Source organism: Colletotrichum destructivum, chromosome 1 (assembly GCF_034447905.1).
Source record: "Colletotrichum destructivum chromosome 1, complete sequence".
Lineage (NCBI taxonomy): Eukaryota > Fungi > Ascomycota > Sordariomycetes > Glomerellales > Glomerellaceae > Colletotrichum > Colletotrichum destructivum.
Genome location: NC_085896.1, coordinates 4,357,730 through 4,378,191, shown reverse-complemented (window position 1 = coordinate 4,378,191; position 20,462 = coordinate 4,357,730). Strand labels below are relative to the sequence as shown.

Genomic DNA, 20,462 nt, shown 5'->3' with positions numbered 1-20,462 from the left:
CCTGCCAAAAGTGTTCAAGGAGGATGCTATATACCAACCTCATTCCCGGCGTATCGACTAGGCACCCGCGACTTTCGCTGATATATCGTTTCGAACTCCTAATCTCATTAGATTAGGCTATAACTACTAGGATACTCTTACCTTAACAGAAGCAAAGAATCTTGTAACCGCTTTGTCGCCTCCGAGCTCATCTACTCTACCACTCTTCACCCGGGCTGCAACCAGTTTTGCCACTACCTGAACGTATGTGGGTACGCTACGGGTCATGTCTTCGTTGGTGATCTTTGGATTTTGCACTTGGGTAATGACAACTTGGAGCCACCGTTCAATGGTCGACCATTGGAGGATGTGACCTCCAAGGGCTAAGGTTTGCTCGCCACGTACCCGGAAGACAAAGTGGATTGTGCCCGAATTGAAGAAGACCGTCTGGCCGGGCCTGAGAATGACATATCGCCACTGGCCACCGATATAACCTTGAGGGTTAACCATCCAGTCAGTCCGTTCTTGAACGGTCGGGCGTGACATCCAGCCGAAGCCGAAGCCTCCTTCTTGGGAGGTGATCCACGTTGCAAGACCATGACTGTCGATGTGTGGCGCTGTGTTATGGCCCCCTTCTGATAAAAGCGCCCATTCAAGAACGTCTCTCCACTCGTTCCACTGTTCCCCTGACGCAACTGCCCTCTCCGCACGATTCCCAGTGAGTACCATGTCTCGGACGCGAGGGAGAAGCTGGCAGTTTTCCCCAGTCAAGAAGGTGGGCAAAATGGAGGGAGGTAGTGGACTGCGCAGGTCAAGAATGTTCCAGGGGTCATTGGTTTCCAGCTTCTTTAGAAACCGGTTTCTGACCTGACTGAGTTTCTGGCTTTCAAATGAACTGAGTGAGGAGCTGCGAGATGGGACTTGCACCGAGACAGATCGGTCAAAATCTTCCATACGGCGGAAGAGCTCCTCGATTGGACGGTCTCGACCATTCCATCGAAATTGCTGCTGGCTTTCTGTAAAAATTGGGACGTCCAAAGACCCCGACTCAACTTGGCTTGTCGCTTCGCCTGCGGTACAGAAAAGGGCATCAACCTCGCCACAACTCTCATCCGTTTGAGGTTGCTGGGCTTTTTGGAGGATGTTGTAGACTAGTTTGTCGGCTTCTTCGCCGTGGGTGTTGAGAAATGACTTGTTCCGCGCCAACCTCTCCTGCAACCCCGCGAGCACTTGTTTGCAGTAGGCCTCGTCGGCCATCTGATCGTGCAGTGGCCGGCGGTCCATGTCTCTTGGTCCGGTCCAGTGTGTGTGTAAGCCACCAAGTCGCGGTTTCTTAAAGAAAGGGGTAGGGTGGTTGATATCGGGGAGAGAGGCGGTGCGCCGTCGAGGGGGTGAGGTCTTTGAGGAATCAGAGGGATTGGCCAGTAGCGGCACGTTCGATTGATATCCCACAGATTTGCCCACCTGATAATCGTAAGCCATTACGGACTTGACGAAGAGCTGAAGATGTCGGTGACAAAGATGATTGAGGTTGGACGAGTATACCCTCACCAAGTCCGCGGAGAAGGCCAACGGGTTGTCAAGAGCTGCAAGTAACGTTGATGGCACTTCGGGCGGACAGCAACGTTTAGGTACCTTTGGGGCAGCAACTGATATAGCGGTAGCGTGCTTGTTCGAGATTGGATTTCCACCGGACGGTTCTCGATAGGATGACTGTGTCCGTGGCCGGAGAGTTCTCTCTGCTTGGGTTGGCTTTTCCTGGAGAGCTGCTACCTCTGGCGAATCATAGATATCTGCTTCAGCGTCGGCCGGTTGTTCAGCGAGAAATTCACTAATAAACTCGCTCACAATGTCGCCTTCCGAGGCAGCCTCCAGCACGACTAACGAGTGAGTATCGTTTTCGGCTGATGCGACGGCGAACTCCTTCCCAACCATGAGTCCAAACCTGTCGAAGCCAAACCCCTGGGGCAGGTCTGTATCTGCGAGCTTTTCGAATAGAAGGGAATGCTGGCCACGGCCGTTCTGTTTCACATAGGCCTGTTTGTATGACCATGCTTTGAGAGTGTCCAGATCCCTCTGCTCGATCGGATTAGCTACCAGTTTAACGAGACGAGCTCCAACACGTTGGTGTCGTCCAAGCATCACCCGGTTCAATTTTATCGCAGCCTCGGCCCATTCGGGAACGGCTCGGGCTGCCGTGCGCAGAACCTTGCAGTACTTCTCTCCTTTAGAAGCCCAGTGGTAGTGCTGGACCTTGTCGAGTCCCCAGCAACGGCTCACCTCCGTCAGGGCCGACAGACACTTGTACTTGATCTCCATTCCTTCGTTCGCTACACCTACGAAGCGCTCCCATATTGAGATATCGTCCTCTCGGGAATTTGTTTGTCGGCTTGACGGCTTCTTTCTGTTCTTCCTCCAAGCATGATACTCAGCGCACTCGGCAAGCATAACCTGGTCGAATGCAGCGATCAGGAACTGTAGGCTTGAGTGTTGGCTGAGTAGATCATCTCGCGTCTGTAAGCATAGCCTATATCTTGTTGCTTCGTCTTGGCAGAGGCGAATCTCGTCGCGAAACCTGTCTATTTGCTTGGCCTGGCAGGCGTCGAGCAGTAAGGCATCGTCGCTGACAGCGGTCGAGTCCAAAAGGGTTTCGAGCGGTTGCTCGGCGCTTGTCCGTCGTTGACGTAGTTTGGGTAAGCCATGTCGTTTGCCTGCGAAAGAATCGTCCTCAGCAGTAATGGCCATTGTGGATGCTTGGTGAATGAAGTGGGTGAACCACACTGACGCCACCGCTGTAAGATGCTTCGATGGCTGTTTGTGGTGACAGGGTGAAAGATAGAAGTTCCTTCATCATCTTCCTGCCTCAGGTGAGAATGAAAGACCCACAATGTCAGGTCGAAATGTGACTTGACAGGGTGGGTCTTTTCTTCCCTTTTTTATTGGCCAATCACGTCGTGGCCCCACGCGGATTGGCAAAAGATCCGGCATCTCCACGGATTGCACCACGCGAACCAGAGCGGACCCGAGCCGGATCCCGGGCCTACCCTCGGTTCGTCGGCGCCAGATCTGTTCTGTAGGCCGTTGCCGCAGTAGGGACTAGACCATTGAGACTTTTCGTGAACGTAGCAGGGGCATAGTAGACTGCAAGCTTAGAGAAGTCCTGTGTGATGGATTGACATGTTGTTTGGTGCCAATGAAACTTTGCGTGAGACGCGTGAGAACAAGGTACGGAATGCAGTGGGGGAAAACTCAGCGGAGGTATTAATTATTGGTAAGTAGAGAAGCTTGTGGTGAAATGCCTAAGGCACACACACAATCGTGATGTTGAGCCTGAGGCTGATATGCGCTGTCTCCTTCGCGTAACAACAGGGACTTTGCATTTTAACCGAGCTGCGCTCGATTGTGCACAAGATATCAAAGCCAGTGTTCCTGCACACGGTGCATGTCCAACCCAAGCAAAAAGAAAAGACACGAATCATTGACGGCGAATTGCCGCTCTTCAAACCAACCTGGCGGTAACTGATGTTCTGTTGGCTGGTAAATGCAACGCGTTGGGACTGTCGAAACAAACTGCATCCAGGATTGGTTCGTACCGTTGGGGTTGGAGGTGCCCAGCATGATGATTGCAAGTGATTAGCCACTCTTCCTGCAGGAGGCCCACAGCTCAACACCCACTTGTAAGCTTGCTTTTGTGTGCCCGCAGCACAGACACATCAGTGGAAGCAGATGGGATGGAGTAACGCAGCAGACAAGAGTGAAAGGGAGTAGGATAAACCCCCCGGGTCCTTCTGTAAATTTAACAGAGTCTTTCGCAGCAAGCCAGCCCGTTTCATATTTCGTCCGTCTTGCAAGTTACCACAGCCATGGCCGACGAGGTCTTCCACACAATCGACCCCAACGGAGACGTGTTGCTCATCCTCCGCAGCCCAAACGCGCCGTTTGCGGTTTGGAATGTAGACAAGGGAACCGAATCTCTTGCGCCAAAGCGGATGTAAGGAATTATTCTTCTCCTGCAACGCTATCAAGGTGCCCTAGGCAAAGTTAATCTGACTTCCTACAGAGGCTGGGAACAGGCTGTCTTAGAGTCCTTCGACCCTCCACCGCCGACGGATGATCTAGACGGATCGGATTTTGCAACCCACAGCATCTCGACGAAGAAAATGAAGAAGGGGAAGAAGAAGAAGAAGAAGGGTGGTGACTCATCGCTCAGCGCCACCATGGTATCGGGCTCGACCTCAACGGATGCCCTGTCCTGGTCCCGGAATGAGCCGCAACAGCTATCAGAAGCTGAACCGCCCGCAACGCCATCCACAGGCCCGCCCGCAGAGCCAGAGGAAGAGCCCGCAGAGTCAGGAAAAGAGACCGAGATCAAATATCTCGTCTCGTCGCGGCATCTCACGCTGGCATCAACCAAATTTGAAGCCGAGTTTAAAGGTCCTTGGATGGAAGGCTCCGTGAAAAACATCGACGGCTATTACCCCATCAACGCGTCGGACTGGGACCCTGATGCACTTCTAATATTGATGCGCGTCTTTCACGGGCAAACGAGAAGTGTTCCACGTCAAGTTGGTCTTGAGATGCTGGCAAAGATTGCTGTTCTTGTCGATTATTACGACTCTCCCGAGGTTGTTGAAGTTTTTGCAAGCATCTGGATCGGTGCGCTCAAGAACAAGCTTCCCACCCAATACGGCCGAGACATGGTCCTGTGGCTCCTCATTTCACACGTTTTTCAACAAGACGACGTCTTCTCCCTAATGACCAAGATAGCGGTCATCCAAAGCACGGAGCCGGTGCCCACCTTGGAGCTTCCGATTCCGTCGATCGTAACTGGTGTGTTATTTTATTCAGTGCACTCTCAACAGAAACAAACTGACCGCGAACAGACCTGATCGACTGGCAGAGACAAGAAGCAGTCGATTTCATATTCAAGACTCTTCAGACTCTCTTGGAGGCTTTCCGTAAGGGGTCGTCTGGATGCAGCTTTGAATGTTCCAGCATGCTCCTCGGGGCCTTAACCAAAGAAATGGATAGGCACAAGCTGTTGAATCCAGTCCCGAAGGAGCCATACACAGGGTACTCTATTCTCGACACCAACAAGATAGTGAATAGTTTCCACTGCCCTCATTGGAATCACCGCAGAGATTCCTACTATATGGATTATCCAGATAATCCGGATTCATGTAATCTCAAGATAATCATATCGACTCTCTTGAAAACTCAACCCAATGCGGCTATGGAAGGATTCAAGCACTCGGAGATCCAGACGCTGACTCAGAAACGAAGCCCCAAGATCGAAGACAAGAAGGATAATGTTTAGGTTGGGACATGGACTGCCACATTCCCACTTGATTGTCGAGTATATCGATAGCGGAATTTACTTTTTAGGCCTGTGTGATCTTGATGAACAGAGATGGTGACTTCGTTTTTCTTGCGGGGTAAGTTGGGCGACAGGATGTCCGAAGCACAGTTTGTCAAAAGGCCACCGGACCATTCGTGTGTAAACCCTCTTTCACTGGAAAGTTGCCACAATCTTCTCTCTGACCTCTCTAGCCTGCAGCGAGTGGCCCGGCTGTCGGGTCCTGTGATACCTGCGAAAGATCAATCCCGATGTGGAGTGCAGCGTCGCCGCCGCCATCATCTGCGGATAGTGAGGGTGATGATAGTGATGTGAATCGCACTCTGGATAGACGCACATGTCCTTCAGCTTCATGTAGGTTAGTTGGTTGAGCAGTCGCTGTGTGGTAGGCCTCTCTCTGCCTGCTGCAACGCGCCCTGTGCGTCTTGGTTAGCCGCCATCAATGGTCTTGAGCAAATTGCTGAGGATAAGAGAGGAAGTGCAGAGGGGCTACGGGTTAATTTAGATACTTGCACCTGCCTGCGCAAGATTCACATGGGTGTTGCAGCATGATGTCATTGCTAGGAAATGTCGAAAGGGGGCAGGCAGCGTCCAGAATGCCAATGCTTGTTTGCTTGTTTGTTTGCAACCCAAAGGCTCACTCACACTTTCAACCCAGCTGTACCCCACAGCGGATCCCGGCTCCCGGCTGGCAAACCAAATCTACGATTTACTACACATGCCCTCTACGAGCTGTCACTCTTGACTAGCTCCCTGCAGCGTGCGGCATCCTCTGATCTCTCCTCTACCTCTATTAGGTTGCCGGAATGGTATGCATTTACGCGATGGACCGGGGCCTTGCTGCTGTCTGCTTTTGAGGCTCCATTATCACCGCGATGCTGGGCGTCCTTTTCCTCGGCGGCGGCCCCCCTTAGTCTGCGAGTTGGAGAAGAGGGGTGGCTGGTCGGGGCACGGCTTCGCCGACTGACAAAGTCTAGGGGCGTTCTCATCACAGGAACAGGGTACGTTCTTTCCTTCAAGGTACTATTATTAGCCTTGAGCGGTTGCTCCACAATTGCACTCACCATCTCTGTCTTGGTCTTCGGCCACGATGGCTCATTCAAGGAAGTGTACTCGTAGTGTTTATGCATCCGACGGACTTGAATGTATACGTCTGCACCATATCGCTGCCTAATTTGGTCACATCGCGACAACAAGTTCTTTGCTGCCTTGTCAAAATTTTCGTTGGTCCTGTCTCGCTTCTCGAGCGGGCGCTGATTCAGAGACGCCATCCTGTGATCTTCGAAGCCTGCGCTACGACACAATTGTTGTTATTGTCTAATGGCTAGTACTTATAGATCTTGTATGCACCAAACTGAAAATGGTATAATAATCTTCGCACCATGAGTGTGCTGGGCCTCACAATGGCTAATGCATAACCCGTCTTTGTTTGTCGCTGGAGTACGCCGTGGTAGTCGTCATTTTTGACCACTCTCTGGTCGGAGCCAGAAACCGAAGACAGAGAAGCAAAAATGGCCTTGATCCATTCTGAAGTCTGCGGTAATGCTGTACCGTAGCGTCCCTGGGACTCTGAGCAGCCCGTACCGTCGCCCGTTGTCAGCTTCAAAGTAAGCAGATTCGGCACACTGCGTTAGGTTGGGTAAACCTTCTTGGCCCGTGTCCCATTCGCTTTTGGCCCCACAAACTTGTTCTCGAAACTTCTGTGGACCTTTGGTGCCGAGGAATAGGCGCTCCACATGTTCTGCACGAAGCGTCTGCATTTCTTGAGCTTGGTCAGAACGTGCACCAAACCTGCAGCCAAAAGCGTCCTCGAGGCGGGTTGTCCAAAGCTGACGCCCAAGCGGATGCCAAGAATGGGAGTCCAAGATGGCTGGTACGTTCAGAGTGATTGGGCGCCACTTCTTGCTGTAGAGCTGGAGGCCAGCCAACCTTTGCCAGAATATGATTGAGTGCTGAGGCTTGTGACAAGTTCCCCAAATGAGGGTGGATGCTATTCAGGTATTCTCCGTAGTCGATAGCTAGAAAACAAGCATGAGTAAGCACATCATAGAAGCCAATACAAACCCGAACCTGCCGTTCGTCTGTGACAATCCAGCGGCCACTTCCACTTGAAGGCTTCACTTACTGTGAGGATAACGTCTAGGTACTTTCGTATACTTGATGGATTATCAACAATTGGAAAAAAGTAGCTGCTGCGTGCTCTAAAAATCCGATAGATGCTGCGATTGTATGTGGCGTAAGTACCTCTAGGTATAATCAGCACAAGCTGTACGCACAACATCTGGTGCCCCATGGTGACAATGTGGACCACAAGATGCAGTGTCTAGCTTACCCGGGTAGCCACTAGATCGGACTTTGTAGGATGAGCAGTGCTTAAGTTTTGTTATTCACACTATAAGGGCGATGTTCCACACCCAGCAGCCTACCGTATTGTCCTTCCGTTAAAGTTGACCCTAAACGTTGATTACATTTAAAATGGACCCATCCCCCCACACTAATGCTTTTCATATGGACATACAGTGCAGCACTAAAGCTAGCAAAACTGTCTTAGGTCTTTTCGTAGAAACAAGAAGCCTCTTGTCACCAATACAGTGTTGTTTCGCACGGCTGTACGGAAAGCACCTAGCTTAGAGGTACGTATAGGCTTTTTGGAGTCAGAATCGGCTTTTGTGTCAGCAGGCTGCTGACAAGAAAAGCCACTGCTGGATTACCTCCCGACAGTCCAAAGTAAATATGAGTGCGAAATATGCATATGCACCGTGTACACGTGTGTTTGGCATTTGCCAAAATGGATTACTGTGTGTGACTCCTTTTGCACGGTCAAGACACTGATTACTTCACCCGCTTACGGCTGGTAAGCAACTCCGTTTCCGCGACAGATCCATTATGTCTAAACCGTATGCCCCTCAATCGGACGGTCATTGTCATCGTTTCAGTTTCCCAGGCGCTACACAGTGTCTTCAACGCGCATCGACGGAAGTCCAGGCCACGCCACACACTCGCCAGTCGTCTGTGCGGTACACTGTCATGCGCCACGCTGCGTGTTTGGATGGAAAGAGAAGCCATTCTGAGCATCAGACTTGGCTGTAAGAACTTAAGTAGACGTCACTTATGAACGTGCAACCAGAGGTGGAGGTCCAGTCAGCAACAGAAGTTGCTCCAGAACTTATTTGCCCAGGTTGCATCCGTTTTCTTGGGCCACCGTGTTTTCTCTACTGAGGCGCTGCCCTCAAACGCAAAGGCTTCTGAGTAGGATTGAAGTCAGTGTTTTAGATATCTCTCCTGTACACCAAGTTCTGGCCACTTGTTGTGGTTAGCTACTCTGGAAACCCATTCTGGACGCCTCTTCTAGCCAGACAACTGTTCTTGATAATTCAACGGCTAGCGTTCAGTTCTACACTTATGAGCATAAGTCGCTCGCCTCCTCTTCAGAGAGACAAGCAAGATCTTTCGATATGCTCCACATAGTGTTGTCAATTAGAAACAAAGACTGTATACCCCCATTTGCCGAATCTGGTGGGTTTGAACTAGTCCCCAGGGCCAAAAACGGATGCTAGCAAGTACAGTCGCATGACTTCTCTGCTCACTCACACTGTAGCCCATCACGTCGGCTCCATAATTAATCCAAATTTGGCAGCCATCGCTATTCTTGTGGATTTAGGGAGCACATTACGACTCTTCTTGGCTTTCGAAACATTGAAATTATGTGCAGGAGAGGAAGCAACATAAGCTCATACTGAACGTACACAGTACATAGCAGGACGAACATTGGACAACAGATCCCGGGATGCGCGCTTCCACCACGCTCAGTCCACAGCGCTAAATCCTTCCCTCAGCGAGGCGCACAAAGCCGGGCGTGCCGCGATTGGCTGGTTGGCAACACGTTATCGCGGCCTGGTGGATCACCTTCCGCAAAGAGCAGAGAACGGAGTAATCGCTCCGTGTTTGCTGCGTTTTGGGGTGCACCGGAATGCAGCACATTACTTCAATCGTTGACAACGTCTGACGTGAGACTCTTGCAAAGCACGCTTGTCCTCCAGTTTTTCCAGAATATAGATTGCCCTTAACGCCCAGACAGTGGCCGCTCTTGAGATCATCCGTTCATCACGCTCCTACGCCTTGCCTTTTCCAAAATCGTGCCGTCACTTCACCACCATGGATCGCTATCCTTGCGCAAACCGATACAAGCACGGCGTTGACTGCCCCGGCTGGGTGAACGTGCACAACGCTCGCTGCGAAGACTGCGTTGTGGTGAGTACTTCTGACGGGAGAGTTGGGCCCGCCGCTGACGCAACTCCAGTACAACCGATAAGCCAGGACTTTTACGTGAGGTGGCCAAGGGGCGAAAATACAGACAGAACAAAGGACGATTTGGGAGTGAGATGTTGCGACCTCGGAACAAATCAGGACCAGGGAAACGCCACATAGGGGGCACCTGGCGTACGGACAAAGAATGACTGGTTTTTTCCTACTCGGGTTTGGCCGCTTCTTGTCTGCAGCTATGCCCGGAATGCGAGGTTTGGCTAACAGCCGACACGTCCACGATGAAACGCGACGCCCCACTTCGCCCTGTTGCTGGATCAAGGCCAGCTGTTCCCAAGCTCGTCGCTGCACTGTCTATCCTGCGTGTTAATGCCCCCTGATGAAGAATGTTTTCCTCCTGCTTGATTTCTCACTCTTGTATTGCCTTCTAGAATACTACAGTCCAAGCGAAGCGGGTGGATCTGCTGCTCTCGTGGCTGCAGCCCGCTCCGGCATTGACTCCGGCTCTGGTTCTGCCCTCCCTCTCTTTCAATTCATCCGCTGATCACGCTGTCCCGGCTATTACACGCCTGCGAATCCTATCCCCAGTCAGTCCTTGGCGATCACAGTCGCCCGCCAGGCCTGCCCTTGTTCTCCCTGCGCTCAGGGTCACGATGAGATCTCAGCGACAGATTCTACCCGCAGGCTCGCCAGCAGCCAGCAGCGCCTCACCAGAACAGGGGTCGACCCCGCAATCCGCTACCGGAATCTCCTCAAGTGCTCCTAGACGCCGTCTCCATACAAAGGTTGCTTGCACCTCATGTCGTCGGAGGAAATTAAAGTGCGATGGCCAGCGTCCCATGTGCTTACTGTGTGCCAGCACGGGCCGTACAAGGTGTGAGTACGATGCCGGCCCAGACGTTACTCGCTTTGCCGCTCTCAAAACCAAGCATGAGGAACTGCAGCGCCGTGTCACCTTCTTCGAAGACCTCTTCCGCCTGCTGTCGATGCGCTCAGAGGCCGAGTCCGTCGAAATCATCGGCCGCATGCGCATCGCTATCATCGAAACGGATCTCGAAGACCTCGTTAAGTCCATCAAGAACGCCGACTTATTGGTGCAACTGGCCCCCACCCAGTCGGACCAGACACCTCTGGCCTCAGGGGAGCCCAGTGTCGACACGCACCTACCAACCATGCCCCTGGACGACATATTCTCTCTCCTCGAGCTTTTGTAATGTGACCTAACCCCAAACTCAATCTAGGCTCTTGAGACTGACAGTAAGACACCAGAAAATCGGCTGTCTCTAAACTCGATGCCTCGGCCCAGACTGCTTTACTTGATACGATTAGACATGATATAGATTTCTTTACCTCACGCAAAGACGGTCGATCAGGCTCCGCTCTGCCGAAATAGTGAAGCCGGAAAGAATGCTGGACAGAGAGGTACACGCAGAGATGGACCTATCACTGGCTAACCATAGCGAACTCCCCCTCTCTCAGACAGATTGACGCGCTCTCCTGCATCCTATCGCGACCCGTCAACTTCAACACCATCGCGCCACGGTACCAACGACAAGTTGTTGGATTTGCCAGCACCATCTCGGAGGTCTTCACAGTGGTGAAAAGATCTAAGGGGAAGGCGGGGGTGTTGGGAGGTTTGGGCGCGGACCAAGAGGACCCGGGCGCGGTCGTGGTGGCGGGGTCGGAGGGGCGGAGAGGAGGGGGTGTGTGTGTGAAAACACAATCGTAGGACGCAGAAAAGGATTCTTGGTTTCATAGGCTAGTGTTTTCATAATGTGAAATGTAGGGCAGATAGTCCTTGGCGAGACTTTTTTAAGGACAGCATCGTGACTGTTTCTCTGCAGGCTGACTTGAATTAGGTGTTTATGAACAGCTATGTGCATTCACAGCTTCACAAATCATAAATCAGCAAAGATTCACAGTATCCGCCTCAGTCATTCCTTGTTGTTCTTTCTCTTCTGAGAATGCCCCTGGGATTCGCTGTGAGTCATAGCTGGGTTGGAAGTGTGAGTGGGCCTATAGGTGAAAAACAAGCAAACAAGCAAACAAGCATTGGCATTCTGGAAGCTGCCTGCCCCGTTTTGACGTTTCCTTGCCATGACATCATAATATAACACCCGTATGGATCTTGCGCGGACAAGTGTAAATATTTAAATCAAATTGCGGCCCCTTCTTACATCTCTTTTGTCCTTCACCCTTTATATCCTCCAGGAACTTGCTTCAGACCATTGATGCCAGCTAACCAATATGCATACTGCTCAGGACGCGTTGCAGCAGGCAGAGAGAGGCCAATCACACAGCGGCTGCTCAACTAACCACTAACCTATCTGCGCGACATGTGCGTCTGTCTGGAGTGCAACTATAACGAGATTTACACTATCCTCCAAGATCCTTTAGTCTGCATACAATTCACTACTGCAATTTCTAGGTATACAGACGATTTTCTAGCCACCCCTTGTGTAGTCTTATCGCCTTCACTATCTGCAGATGGCGGCAGCGAAACTGCACTCTATTGCAGGGCGTGACGGCTAGGCCGCTAGCTGCAAGCGAAAGAGGTTGATGCGAAAATTCCTTGCAACCTCTTCCCAGTGAAAGAGGTTTTGCGTCTGAAGGCTCCAGTGGCCTTTCGACAGACTGCACTTCGGATATGCTGCCGCCAGACTCACCTCGCACAGAGATGGCCAAACTCAATGTTATTTTGCCCGACGAACGAGTCAATAGAAAGAGAAATTCAGATACAGTCGACTCTAGGCCTTCCTCCAGATACAAGGATTGTAACAAACAGCGCCTTCCTTCAATCATCGCAAAGATGGAAAACATCGATAGCCCCAGCACAATCGTGCGTCTGTGGAACAGCTGTAGGGCATCAAGGAACGGAATCATGAGCCTCCTCAGATGATGCAGGCAAGTACTGTCAATCGAGCCAGAACCCCATGGCCCTCCTGAATGAGAGGCGCCGTGGAGAGAAGAGACGACCGAGTCGAGTCTGTGAAGACCTCCTTCCATATCGTTACGCGACACATCGAGAAGTAGACTTAGGGCGCGAGTTCATCTCGGTTTCGGTGTTCGTTAATCTTGCCCATTACCTATCCAAACATGATGTGTTAGCTCTTGCCCGGGACACTTCTCTCTTCGGAAAAGCCAAGAAGTTGTTCACAGACGAGGAGCTTCCGTCGTCATGGTCAGATTGTCTCAGAGAATGGAGCAAGACAAGCCCGGAACTGGGGTTGCAGTTCTACTGTGGTATGTTTGAATGAATCCATGAGCATCGTGTCACTGACAGAACTTCCTAGAGATACGAGGCTTACAGGCAAATCCTCGAAAGCGAGGAACCGACACTCCAGTCCCCGAAACAAAGAGGCAATGTGTCATCCTGCCAGAGGCCCATGATGCTTCCCAGAATCATCTACCGTCCGCCGAAACTGACCGCACCAAGGAACCATTGGTCGCAAATGAATCCATGCCAAATATCACTGGAACCATCTCGACAAACACCACGACGCCGCCACGTACGCCTGAGCTAGGAACGCAACAGACCCCAGACACTCGGCCAGTGGACAACACAGCCCCAGAGGATTCAAGTCGTCCTCGGCCGACAAACACTCGCGACCCTGGGGACCTCAACAAACATCCTACTCAGATCCCGGAAACTCATAAGAAAATCATGGCCATGACTTTGTCCCGATGTCGTGTGGCTGTCTACCCGGTTCAAGTGTTTCCTGACTTGATTCAACCGATGAGACAAGACATACAGTTTCGACGCCAAGAACCCGGAGGATTAACCTATCGCTCAGATCTTATCAGAAGTGGCGCAGGCCAGTTCCATATCGTGGTTTCTCAAGGAATTCTGGACAAGCTAGGACAACGTTGTGATGGTAAAGTGCTCGTCGCATCCCGCTCGTTGTTCATGCTGACGACACCATAGACCAGGATGATATCGTGGTTCCCTCGTCGCTAGCAGCAGCTCTGTTCATAGTTGGAGACTGCCATCTCGCTACGTCTATATTTTGGCCTACCAGAGGAAGCGTCACTCATATCAGGAAAGGCTGCGATGTTTTGTGGGAATCAGTTTCGGATTGGGCACCTTTTTTGAACCACCTGTGGACTAAACGGTCGCACGTGCCTGAACTTTGTTCCTTGCAGACAATGCTCTTGTCGTTTCCGGCGAGTGAGGGACGACCAGATGTTAGACATGCTGCTCCTTCTGTGGCTTCTTTTTTCTGACGTACTCTACACGAGCATTATCCACATAGAGACCTCCTTTGGGAACCGGATAGAGCCAGATACCAGTTACTTCCGCATACTCTCCTGTAATGACTGCGTCTAAATCCTCGTCTGCGAACATCACGATGCCCTCGTTCTGTATTCTTTCACCCTTCGCATCGGTCGTTACGTATACGAGCACGGCGACAGCATTGTCAGACGTATCGTGGAACTCGAGATCGCTGGCATCTACTCCATCTTTGACCTAGCGCTCAAGTCAGCCCAGTTACTATGATAATAGCGTGGTTCGTACTAAACTGGCAGCGCTTTGCAAAATCTGCGGTCTTTCCCCAGCTGCCACCTTTTCTGTCACATCTTCCCCGACCAGGATCTTTTGCGCAAACAATGACAGAGGAATTGTCATGGCATGTATGAAGCCGTATACCAAAGGTGTCCTCGTTAATGCCGCCTGATCGCGCACTATCGTTCGGAGGGGTTTCGAACCGCTTAGGTTGTGGTCGTATATTGTAAGTTGGTGGGGCTGAGAGGGGCAAGGCTCGTCGTCCGTCTTCAAGTGGGAGACTCGGCGGGGCGTCAGTGGGTATGGAAGCGATATCGTGTACAAATGACTGGCGTTAAATTTGAGACATTTTGTAGGGCTCGGGTGGCTTCACAGGCTCGCACGACATCTTTAGTCGATGATGCAAAGTCTACCTTGAAAGGTAAGGCGAAAAACAACTGGGTTAAGTTCTGCCAACGGAGCAACAAAGGATGTCACTGGTATCGGACAAACTTTGATCCAGAGCAGGGACCACCTGTAAGCGCAGGAATTGCGCGGTCTTTGATGCGCATTTGTCACTTCTGTAGTTGTATAGATCCAGCGTCGGCTTTTTGCAACCGTGCAGCTAAGAGTATTGGGCTTCTGACAATGGGCCCCTATCCCAGCCAGCTTCACAGACCGCAGACTGCTATGCTAAACCCCTGTCCATTAACCGTCCAACGAGGTAACAACTGAAATTGATGTGGGAAGCGGAATCGATTAGGCCATACTGTTAGCAAATGGACTCTTCCACATGAGTATATATAAGCTTGGAAGATTCCGTGTCTCTCTTTGCTCTGAAAGGACATTTAGACTAAAACACGTCGAAGTTTAGTCCACCAGACACTAACGTACTTGATAAGCGAGTGTCCCAGACAAGCGAGTGTCTCATTTCTTATCGCACCTTAAAACCTACTTCTGTAACTATTTTTAAGAAATTCAACTTCAGACCAAAGTCTACAAAGCTTGTTTCACAGTTTTCGATAAGAGTTTTCTGAAAGAGATTAATTTGATAAAATTCTCACATGTACACTTGTAGAGGTATTCAATATTTCTCTTATCGGAGACCCTCTTTTATTCATTCTTGAAATTTAGAAGAATCTGAATAGAATTGAAAAACACAATTTTTATTTTTCCAATCGGTATCAAATGACTAACTTATGTATTATTTTTGATCTACTTTTGGCGTGAATTCGATTTTTTACAAAGAGATAATGAAGTAGGTTTTAAGGTGCGATAAGGAATGAGACACTCGCTTGTCTGGGACACTCGCTTATCAAGTACGTTACTCTGAATACCATCTCCGTCTTCACTATTTTTCAACATGGATCTACCTTCCATTCTGCTCTACAGGACTGCCCGAGTGGCAGTGCGACGACCCGACGAAACTCTTGTGACGACGGAAGGTAAAGAACCACAAGTTTTGTACGTCAACCAGGACGGCACAATAGGCGGAACAGGCCGAGTTGCGATGTATTTGATGCAACACGAAATGATAAACATTCGAGCAGAAATCATTCGGGTTTCTGCCCATCCCGTGTGTAACTACGTCTGGAAGGTCAAAACCGACCATTGGAGATTGTAAGAGCGCCCTCTCGATTTCAAGTATGGACCTAACGAGAAGCAGACATGTGAAATTCACGTCTCCATGGCAGCCCTTTGCTCAACTGGCTTGGTTCCCGTCTCCTGAAGGATATCGGTGTACAGCAACTGCCTGCTTTTCTCGTTCTCCTGGCGAGGTGGCCGTGCGGATGGGTCCGTCAGGCCGGGTGGTCGGCAAAGCTACTCAAACTCTCGTCGCCGGCCACGGTTCGCCCACCACCTGTTCAATCTATATCGATCACATCATGGAAGGCGACTTGATCGTCATTTTCCAGCCAGATGACCCGACTTTGGCTCCTGTGCTTTCCCAGGCATGCACAAGACCACCCGTCGAATGGAATACAGAGGCTATCCAGTCAACTCCCGATTACATCAACCACATTTTCAGCATGTCAGACCAAATCAGTACAGTCCATACGACTGAAGCGGAAAGTCACACAGACGTCTGCTTCTCACTCCAGAGCAGCGACGTCTCTCCTGTTGAACTACAAGCCGGCTGGCAAAATTGCGTTTCACATCAATACCAATCGCCATATACAGATGAATCCAGTTCAGCTTCAGAATCAACACTCGACATACGCTCAGATGACCGACTCAGTGCACGGGTTGCCACCATGAATGAGGTTGGAACTCAACAGGATGCAGTTGATGATGGATGCATTGTCGTCAAACTTCTGCCGTGAGCCGATGAATGGGGATTCATGGCTGGCAAACAACGCCTACAGGGAGATCTGTTGGTTAATGAAGCGTTTGAAGTGGTAACTATTGATTTGTCTTGTCTGATATAATTGTCCTCGAATGTTTAAGTAGGATGCTACATACATTCATCATTCCCAGCGCTTCGGCTAGGCACCCGCGACTTTCGCTGATATATCGTCTCGAACTCCTAATCTCGTTAATTTCTTACACTACAAGTATCAGGATACTCTTACCTTAACGGAAGCAAAGAATCTTGTAACCGCTTTGTCGCCTCCGAGTTCTTCAACTCTACCACTCTTCACCCGGGCTGCAACCAGTCTTGCCACTACCTGAACTTATGTAGGTACGCTACGGGTCATGTCTTCATTGGAGATCTTTGGATTGTGCACCTGGGCGATGACAACTTGTAGCCACCATCCCATGGTCGACCATTGGAGGATGTGACCTCCAAGGGCTAAGGTTTGCTCACCACGTACCCGGAAGACAAAGTGGATTGTGCCCGAATTGAAGAAGACCGTCTGGCCGGGCCTGAGAATGACATATCGCCACTGGCCACCAATATAACCTTGAGGGTTTACCATCCAGTCAGTCCGTTCTTGAACGGTCGGGCGTGACATCCAGCCGAAGCCGAAGCCTCCTTCTTGGGAGGTGATCCACGTTGCAAGACCATGACTGTCAATGTGTGGCGCTGTGTTATGGCCCCCTTCTGATAAAAGCGCCCATTCAAGAACGTCTCTCCACTCGTTCCACTGTTCCCCTGACGCAACTGCCCTCTCCGCACGATTCCCAGTGAGTACCATGTCTCGGACGCGAGGGAGAAGCTGGCAGTTTTCCCCAGTCAAGAAGGTGGGCAAAATGGAGGGAGGGAGTGGACTGCGCAGGTCAAGAATGTTCCAGGGGTCATTGGTTTCCAGCTTCTTTAGAAACCGGTTTCTGACCCGACTGAGTTTCTGGCTTTCAAATGAACTGAGCGAGGAGCTGCGAGATGGTACCTGCACCGAGACAGATCGGTCAAAATCTTCCATACGGCGGAAGAGCTCCTCGATTGGACGGTCTCGACCATTCCATCGAAATTGCTGCTGGCTTTCTGTAAAAATTGGGACGTCCGAAGACCCCGACTCAACTCGGCTTGTCGCTTCGCCTGCGGTACAGAAAAGGGCGTCAACCTCGCCACAACTCTCGTCCGTTTGAGGTTGCCGGGCTTTTTGGAGGATGTTGTAGACTAGTTTGTCGGCTTCTTCGCCGTGGGTGTTGAGAAATGACTTGTTCCGCGCCAACCTCTCCTGTAACCCCGCGAGCACTTGTTTGCAATAGGCCTTGTCGGCCATCTGATCGTGCAGTGGCCGGCGCCCCGTGTCTCTTGACCCGGTCCAGCCTGTGTGTAAGCCACCAAGTCGCGGTTTCTTAAAGAAAGGAGTAGGCTGATTGATATCGGGGAGAGAGGCGGTGCGCCGTCGAGGGGGCGAGGTTTTTAAGGAATCAGAGGGATTGGCCAGTAGCTTTACGTTCGATTGATATCCCACAGAATTGCCCGCCTGATGATTCGAGGCCAATACGGAACTTGGTGAAGAGTTGAAGATGCCGATAACAAAGTTGATTGAGGTTGGATGAGTGTACCCTCACCAAGTCTGTGGAGAAGGCCAACGGGTTGTCAAGAGCTGCAAGTAACGTTGATGGCACTTCGGGCGGGCAGCAGCGTTGTGGTATCCTTGGGGTAGCAGCTGATGTAGCAGTAGCGCGCTTATTCGAGATTGCTTTTCCACCGGAGGGTTCTCGATAGGATGACTGTGTTCGTAGCCGGAGAGTTCTCTCTGCTTGGGCTGGATTTTCCTGTGGAGCTGCTACCTCCGGCGAGTCATTGATATTTGCTCCAGTGCCGGCCGATTGTTCAGCGAGGAATTCGTCAACGAACTCACTCACAATGTCGCCTTCCGAGGTAGCTTCTCACGCGACCAACGAGTGAGTATCGTTTTCGGCTGATGCAACGGCGAACTTCATTCCAACCATGAGTCCAAACCTGTCGAAGCCAAACCCCTGGGGCAGGTCTGTAACAGCGAGCTTTTGAAACAGAAGGGAATGCTGGTCACGGCCGTTCCGTTTCACGTAGGCCTGTTTGTATTACCATGCTTTGAGAGCGTCCAGATCCCCCTGCTCGATCGGATTTGCTACCAGTTTGACAATGCGAGCCCCAACACGTTGGTGTCGTCCAAGCATCACCCGATTCAATTTTATAGCAGCCTCGGCCCATTCGGGAACGGCTCGGGCTGCCGTGCGCAGCATTTTGCAGTATTTCTCTCCTCTAGAAGCCCAGTGGTAGTGTTGGACCTTGTCTAGTCCCCAGCAACGGCTTACCTCCGTCAGGGCCGACAGACACTTGTGCTTGATCTCCATTCCTTCGGTCGCTGCACCTACGAAGCGCTCCCATACTGAAATATCGTCCTCTCGGAAATTATTCGGCCGGCTTGACAGCTTTTCTCTTCTCTTCCTCTAGGCATGATACTCAGCGCACTCGGCAAACATAATCCGTTCGAATGCAGCAATCAGGAACTGCAGGCTTGAGTGCTGCCTGAGTAGATCGTCTCGTGTCTGTAGGCATAGCCTGCATTTTGCCGCGTCGTCCTGGCAGAGGCGAATCCCGTGGCGAAACCGGTCTATTTGCTTAGTTTGGCAGACGTCGAGCGGTAAGGCATTGTCGCTGACAGTGATCGAGCCCACAAGACTTTCTCATGGCTGCCCGGCGCTAGTCGGTCGTTGATGTAGTTCGGGCAGGTCATGTTGTATGCCTGCGAACGAACCGTCCTCAGCAGTAACGGCCATTGTGGAGGCTTGGTGGATAGAGTGGGTGAAACACACGAGTGTCAGATGCTTCGATGGCTGCTTGTGGCGACGGGGTGAAAGACGGTAGTTCTATTATTGTCTTATTATCTTCCGGCCTCAGGTGAGGGATCCACAATGACAGGTCAAAATGTGACTTGACAAGATGGGTCTTTCTCTCCTTATCGAGTAGCCAATCACATCGTAGCCCCACGCTGATTGGCAAAAGATCCGGCATCCCCACAGCACTCGTGGTGAACCCCAGATTGCACCGCGCGAACCAAGTCTCACGTCGCCGGCCGGGAGCGGACTCGAGCCGGATCCTGGGCCTACCCTCGGTGCGGCGGCGCCAGATCTTCTCCGTATACCTTTGCCGCAGTAGGGAGAGGAGAGCAGAACGAGTGGAAGAATAAGATCAGTGGCAAAACGAGTACCAGAACCAGCGTGGGTCCTGACTCCCGTTCTGACTCCTGTTCTGGCACCCATTCTGGCACCCGTTCTGACACCCATTCTGGCACCCGTTTTGACTCCTGTTTTGACACCCGTTCTGGCACTTGCTCTGGCACCTGTTCTGGCACCTGTTCTCCTGTTCTGACTCCTGTTCTGACTCCTGTTCTTGCACCCATTCTGGCACCCGTTTTGACACCCGTTCTGGCACCCGTTCTGGCACCCATTCTGGCACCCGTTTTGACACCCGTTCTGACTCCCATGGTCCTGACCTAGTTTTGTGTTTACCGCACCGCCAAGGGTCGGCATCTACCATCGGTGGCGACTGAATGCGAGGCGCCGCACAAATTGGGGCGTGATGAAGCGACCGCAGGTCTGATATCCGAGATCCAGCCGGAGAGTGACGTCAGGGGCATTAAATACGGTTACGTCTATTAAGTCGCAACCGAAAATGCTTTCAGGTTCTTGATTTCGAACTTGTCTAAACGCAGCCATTTTTGGCTGCTCTTGCTGACACGGTAAACGGCGATTAGCGTACGTTGCTTGTTGGAATATGATGCTGGGTCTTCGTGGAAGCAACTAATAGCTTTGAGTCCGTCCAATTTATCAAGTCGGATTATGCCAAGAGAGCTGACTGTTGCTTTCTGGAGAATGAATAGTTGGCTAGTTCGTGGCAGGATACCTTTGTTTTGCCTTATCGTTTGTCAGTAATACTGTAAGATTCGCAAGCGGCTGTGATGAATTAATTACCAATACTGAAAGACCGGAAACCGGTTTCGG

The 20,462-nt window shown here is 51.2% G+C and overlaps 8 protein-coding genes across 8 annotated transcripts; 5 read left to right on the top strand and 3 right to left on the bottom strand.

The window, feature by feature from the left end:
* Window positions 1-2,821, bottom strand: CDEST_01306 (Putative JmjC domain-containing protein). The gene is made up of 2 exons (XM_062917465.1): window positions 142-2,821; window positions 1-98 (listed from the first exon to the last, which is right to left on the bottom strand). Exons 1-2 carry the CDS (start codon window positions 2,722-2,724, stop codon window positions 27-29), a joined length of 2,655 nt encoding a protein of 884 aa, XP_062773516.1. The 5' UTR covers window positions 2,725-2,821; the 3' UTR covers window positions 1-26.
* Window positions 2,822-3,503: 682 nt separating this feature from the next.
* CDEST_01305 (uncharacterized protein) lies at window positions 3,504-5,889 on the top strand. Its single transcript, XM_062917464.1, has 3 exons — window positions 3,504-3,970; window positions 4,040-4,809; window positions 4,863-5,889. Exons 1-3 carry the CDS (start codon window positions 3,843-3,845, stop codon window positions 5,294-5,296), a joined length of 1,332 nt encoding a protein of 443 aa, XP_062773515.1. The 5' UTR covers window positions 3,504-3,842; the 3' UTR covers window positions 5,297-5,889.
* Window positions 5,536-6,606, bottom strand: CDEST_01304 (uncharacterized protein; the record flags this gene model as incomplete). The annotated part of the gene is made up of 1 exon (XM_062917463.1): window positions 5,536-6,606. One exon carries the CDS (start codon window positions 6,604-6,606, stop codon window positions 6,061-6,063), a length of 546 nt encoding a protein of 181 aa, XP_062773514.1. The 3' UTR covers window positions 5,536-6,060.
* Window positions 6,607-9,331: 2,725 nt separating this feature from the next.
* CDEST_01302 (uncharacterized protein) lies at window positions 9,332-11,480 on the top strand. The gene is made up of 3 exons (XM_062917461.1): window positions 9,332-9,586; window positions 9,636-10,808; window positions 10,868-11,480. The coding sequence occupies exons 1-2, from the start codon at window positions 9,491-9,493 to the stop codon at window positions 9,645-9,647; spliced, it is 108 nt and encodes a 35-aa protein (XP_062773512.1). The 5' UTR covers window positions 9,332-9,490; the 3' UTR covers window positions 9,648-10,808; window positions 10,868-11,480.
* CDEST_01303 (Putative zn(2)Cys(6) fungal-type DNA-binding domain-containing protein) lies at window positions 9,853-11,272 on the top strand. Its single transcript, XM_062917462.1, has 2 exons — window positions 9,853-10,808; window positions 10,868-11,272. The coding sequence occupies exons 1-2, from the start codon at window positions 10,252-10,254 to the stop codon at window positions 10,989-10,991; spliced, it is 681 nt and encodes a 226-aa protein (XP_062773513.1). The 5' UTR covers window positions 9,853-10,251; the 3' UTR covers window positions 10,992-11,272.
* A 1,019-nt stretch (window positions 11,481-12,499) lies between the features above and the next one.
* On the top strand, window positions 12,500-13,979 carry CDEST_01301 (uncharacterized protein). The gene is made up of 3 exons (XM_062917460.1): window positions 12,500-12,841; window positions 12,892-13,473; window positions 13,524-13,979. The coding sequence occupies exons 1-3, from the start codon at window positions 12,532-12,534 to the stop codon at window positions 13,820-13,822; spliced, it is 1,191 nt and encodes a 396-aa protein (XP_062773511.1). The 5' UTR covers window positions 12,500-12,531; the 3' UTR covers window positions 13,823-13,979.
* A 1,291-nt stretch (window positions 13,980-15,270) lies between these two features.
* On the top strand, window positions 15,271-16,608 carry CDEST_01300 (uncharacterized protein). The gene is made up of 2 exons (XM_062917459.1): window positions 15,271-15,701; window positions 15,748-16,608. Exons 1-2 carry the CDS (start codon window positions 15,445-15,447, stop codon window positions 16,403-16,405), a joined length of 915 nt encoding a protein of 304 aa, XP_062773510.1. The 5' UTR covers window positions 15,271-15,444; the 3' UTR covers window positions 16,406-16,608.
* Window positions 16,609-16,756: 148 nt separating this feature from the next.
* Window positions 16,757-17,749, bottom strand: CDEST_01299 (Putative JmjC domain-containing protein; the record flags this gene model as incomplete). Its single annotated transcript, XM_062917458.1, has 1 exon — window positions 16,757-17,749. One exon carries the CDS (start codon window positions 17,747-17,749, stop codon window positions 16,757-16,759), a length of 993 nt encoding a protein of 330 aa, XP_062773509.1.
* Window positions 17,750-20,462: the final 2,713 nt, after the last annotated feature.

Coding starts and splice junctions, on each gene's coding strand:
- CDEST_01306 (XM_062917465.1), bottom strand. CDS start 2,724: ATGGCCATTACTGCTGAGGACGATTCTTTCGCAGGCAAACGACATGGC. Junction 99..141: donor GATTCTTTGCTTCTGTTAAG/GTAAGAGTATCC, acceptor TAATGAGATTAG/GAGTTCGAAACGATATATCA.
- CDEST_01305 (XM_062917464.1), top strand. CDS start 3,843: ATGGCCGACGAGGTCTTCCACACAATCGACCCCAACGGAGACGTGTTG. Junction 3,971..4,039: donor TCTCTTGCGCCAAAGCGGAT/GTAAGGAATTAT, acceptor GACTTCCTACAG/AGGCTGGGAACAGGCTGTCT. Junction 4,810..4,862: donor GATTCCGTCGATCGTAACTG/GTGTGTTATTTT, acceptor GACCGCGAACAG/ACCTGATCGACTGGCAGAGA.
- CDEST_01302 (XM_062917461.1), top strand. CDS start 9,491: ATGGATCGCTATCCTTGCGCAAACCGATACAAGCACGGCGTTGACTGC.
- CDEST_01303 (XM_062917462.1), top strand. CDS start 10,252: ATGAGATCTCAGCGACAGATTCTACCCGCAGGCTCGCCAGCAGCCAGC. Junction 10,809..10,867: donor TTCTCTCTCCTCGAGCTTTT/GTAATGTGACCT, acceptor GTAAGACACCAG/AAAATCGGCTGTCTCTAAAC.
- CDEST_01301 (XM_062917460.1), top strand. CDS start 12,532: ATGGCCCTCCTGAATGAGAGGCGCCGTGGAGAGAAGAGACGACCGAGT. Junction 12,842..12,891: donor GGGGTTGCAGTTCTACTGTG/GTATGTTTGAAT, acceptor AGAACTTCCTAG/AGATACGAGGCTTACAGGCA. Junction 13,474..13,523: donor GCTAGGACAACGTTGTGATG/GTAAAGTGCTCG, acceptor ACGACACCATAG/ACCAGGATGATATCGTGGTT.
- CDEST_01300 (XM_062917459.1), top strand. CDS start 15,445: ATGGATCTACCTTCCATTCTGCTCTACAGGACTGCCCGAGTGGCAGTG. Junction 15,702..15,747: donor AAAACCGACCATTGGAGATT/GTAAGAGCGCCC, acceptor AACGAGAAGCAG/ACATGTGAAATTCACGTCTC.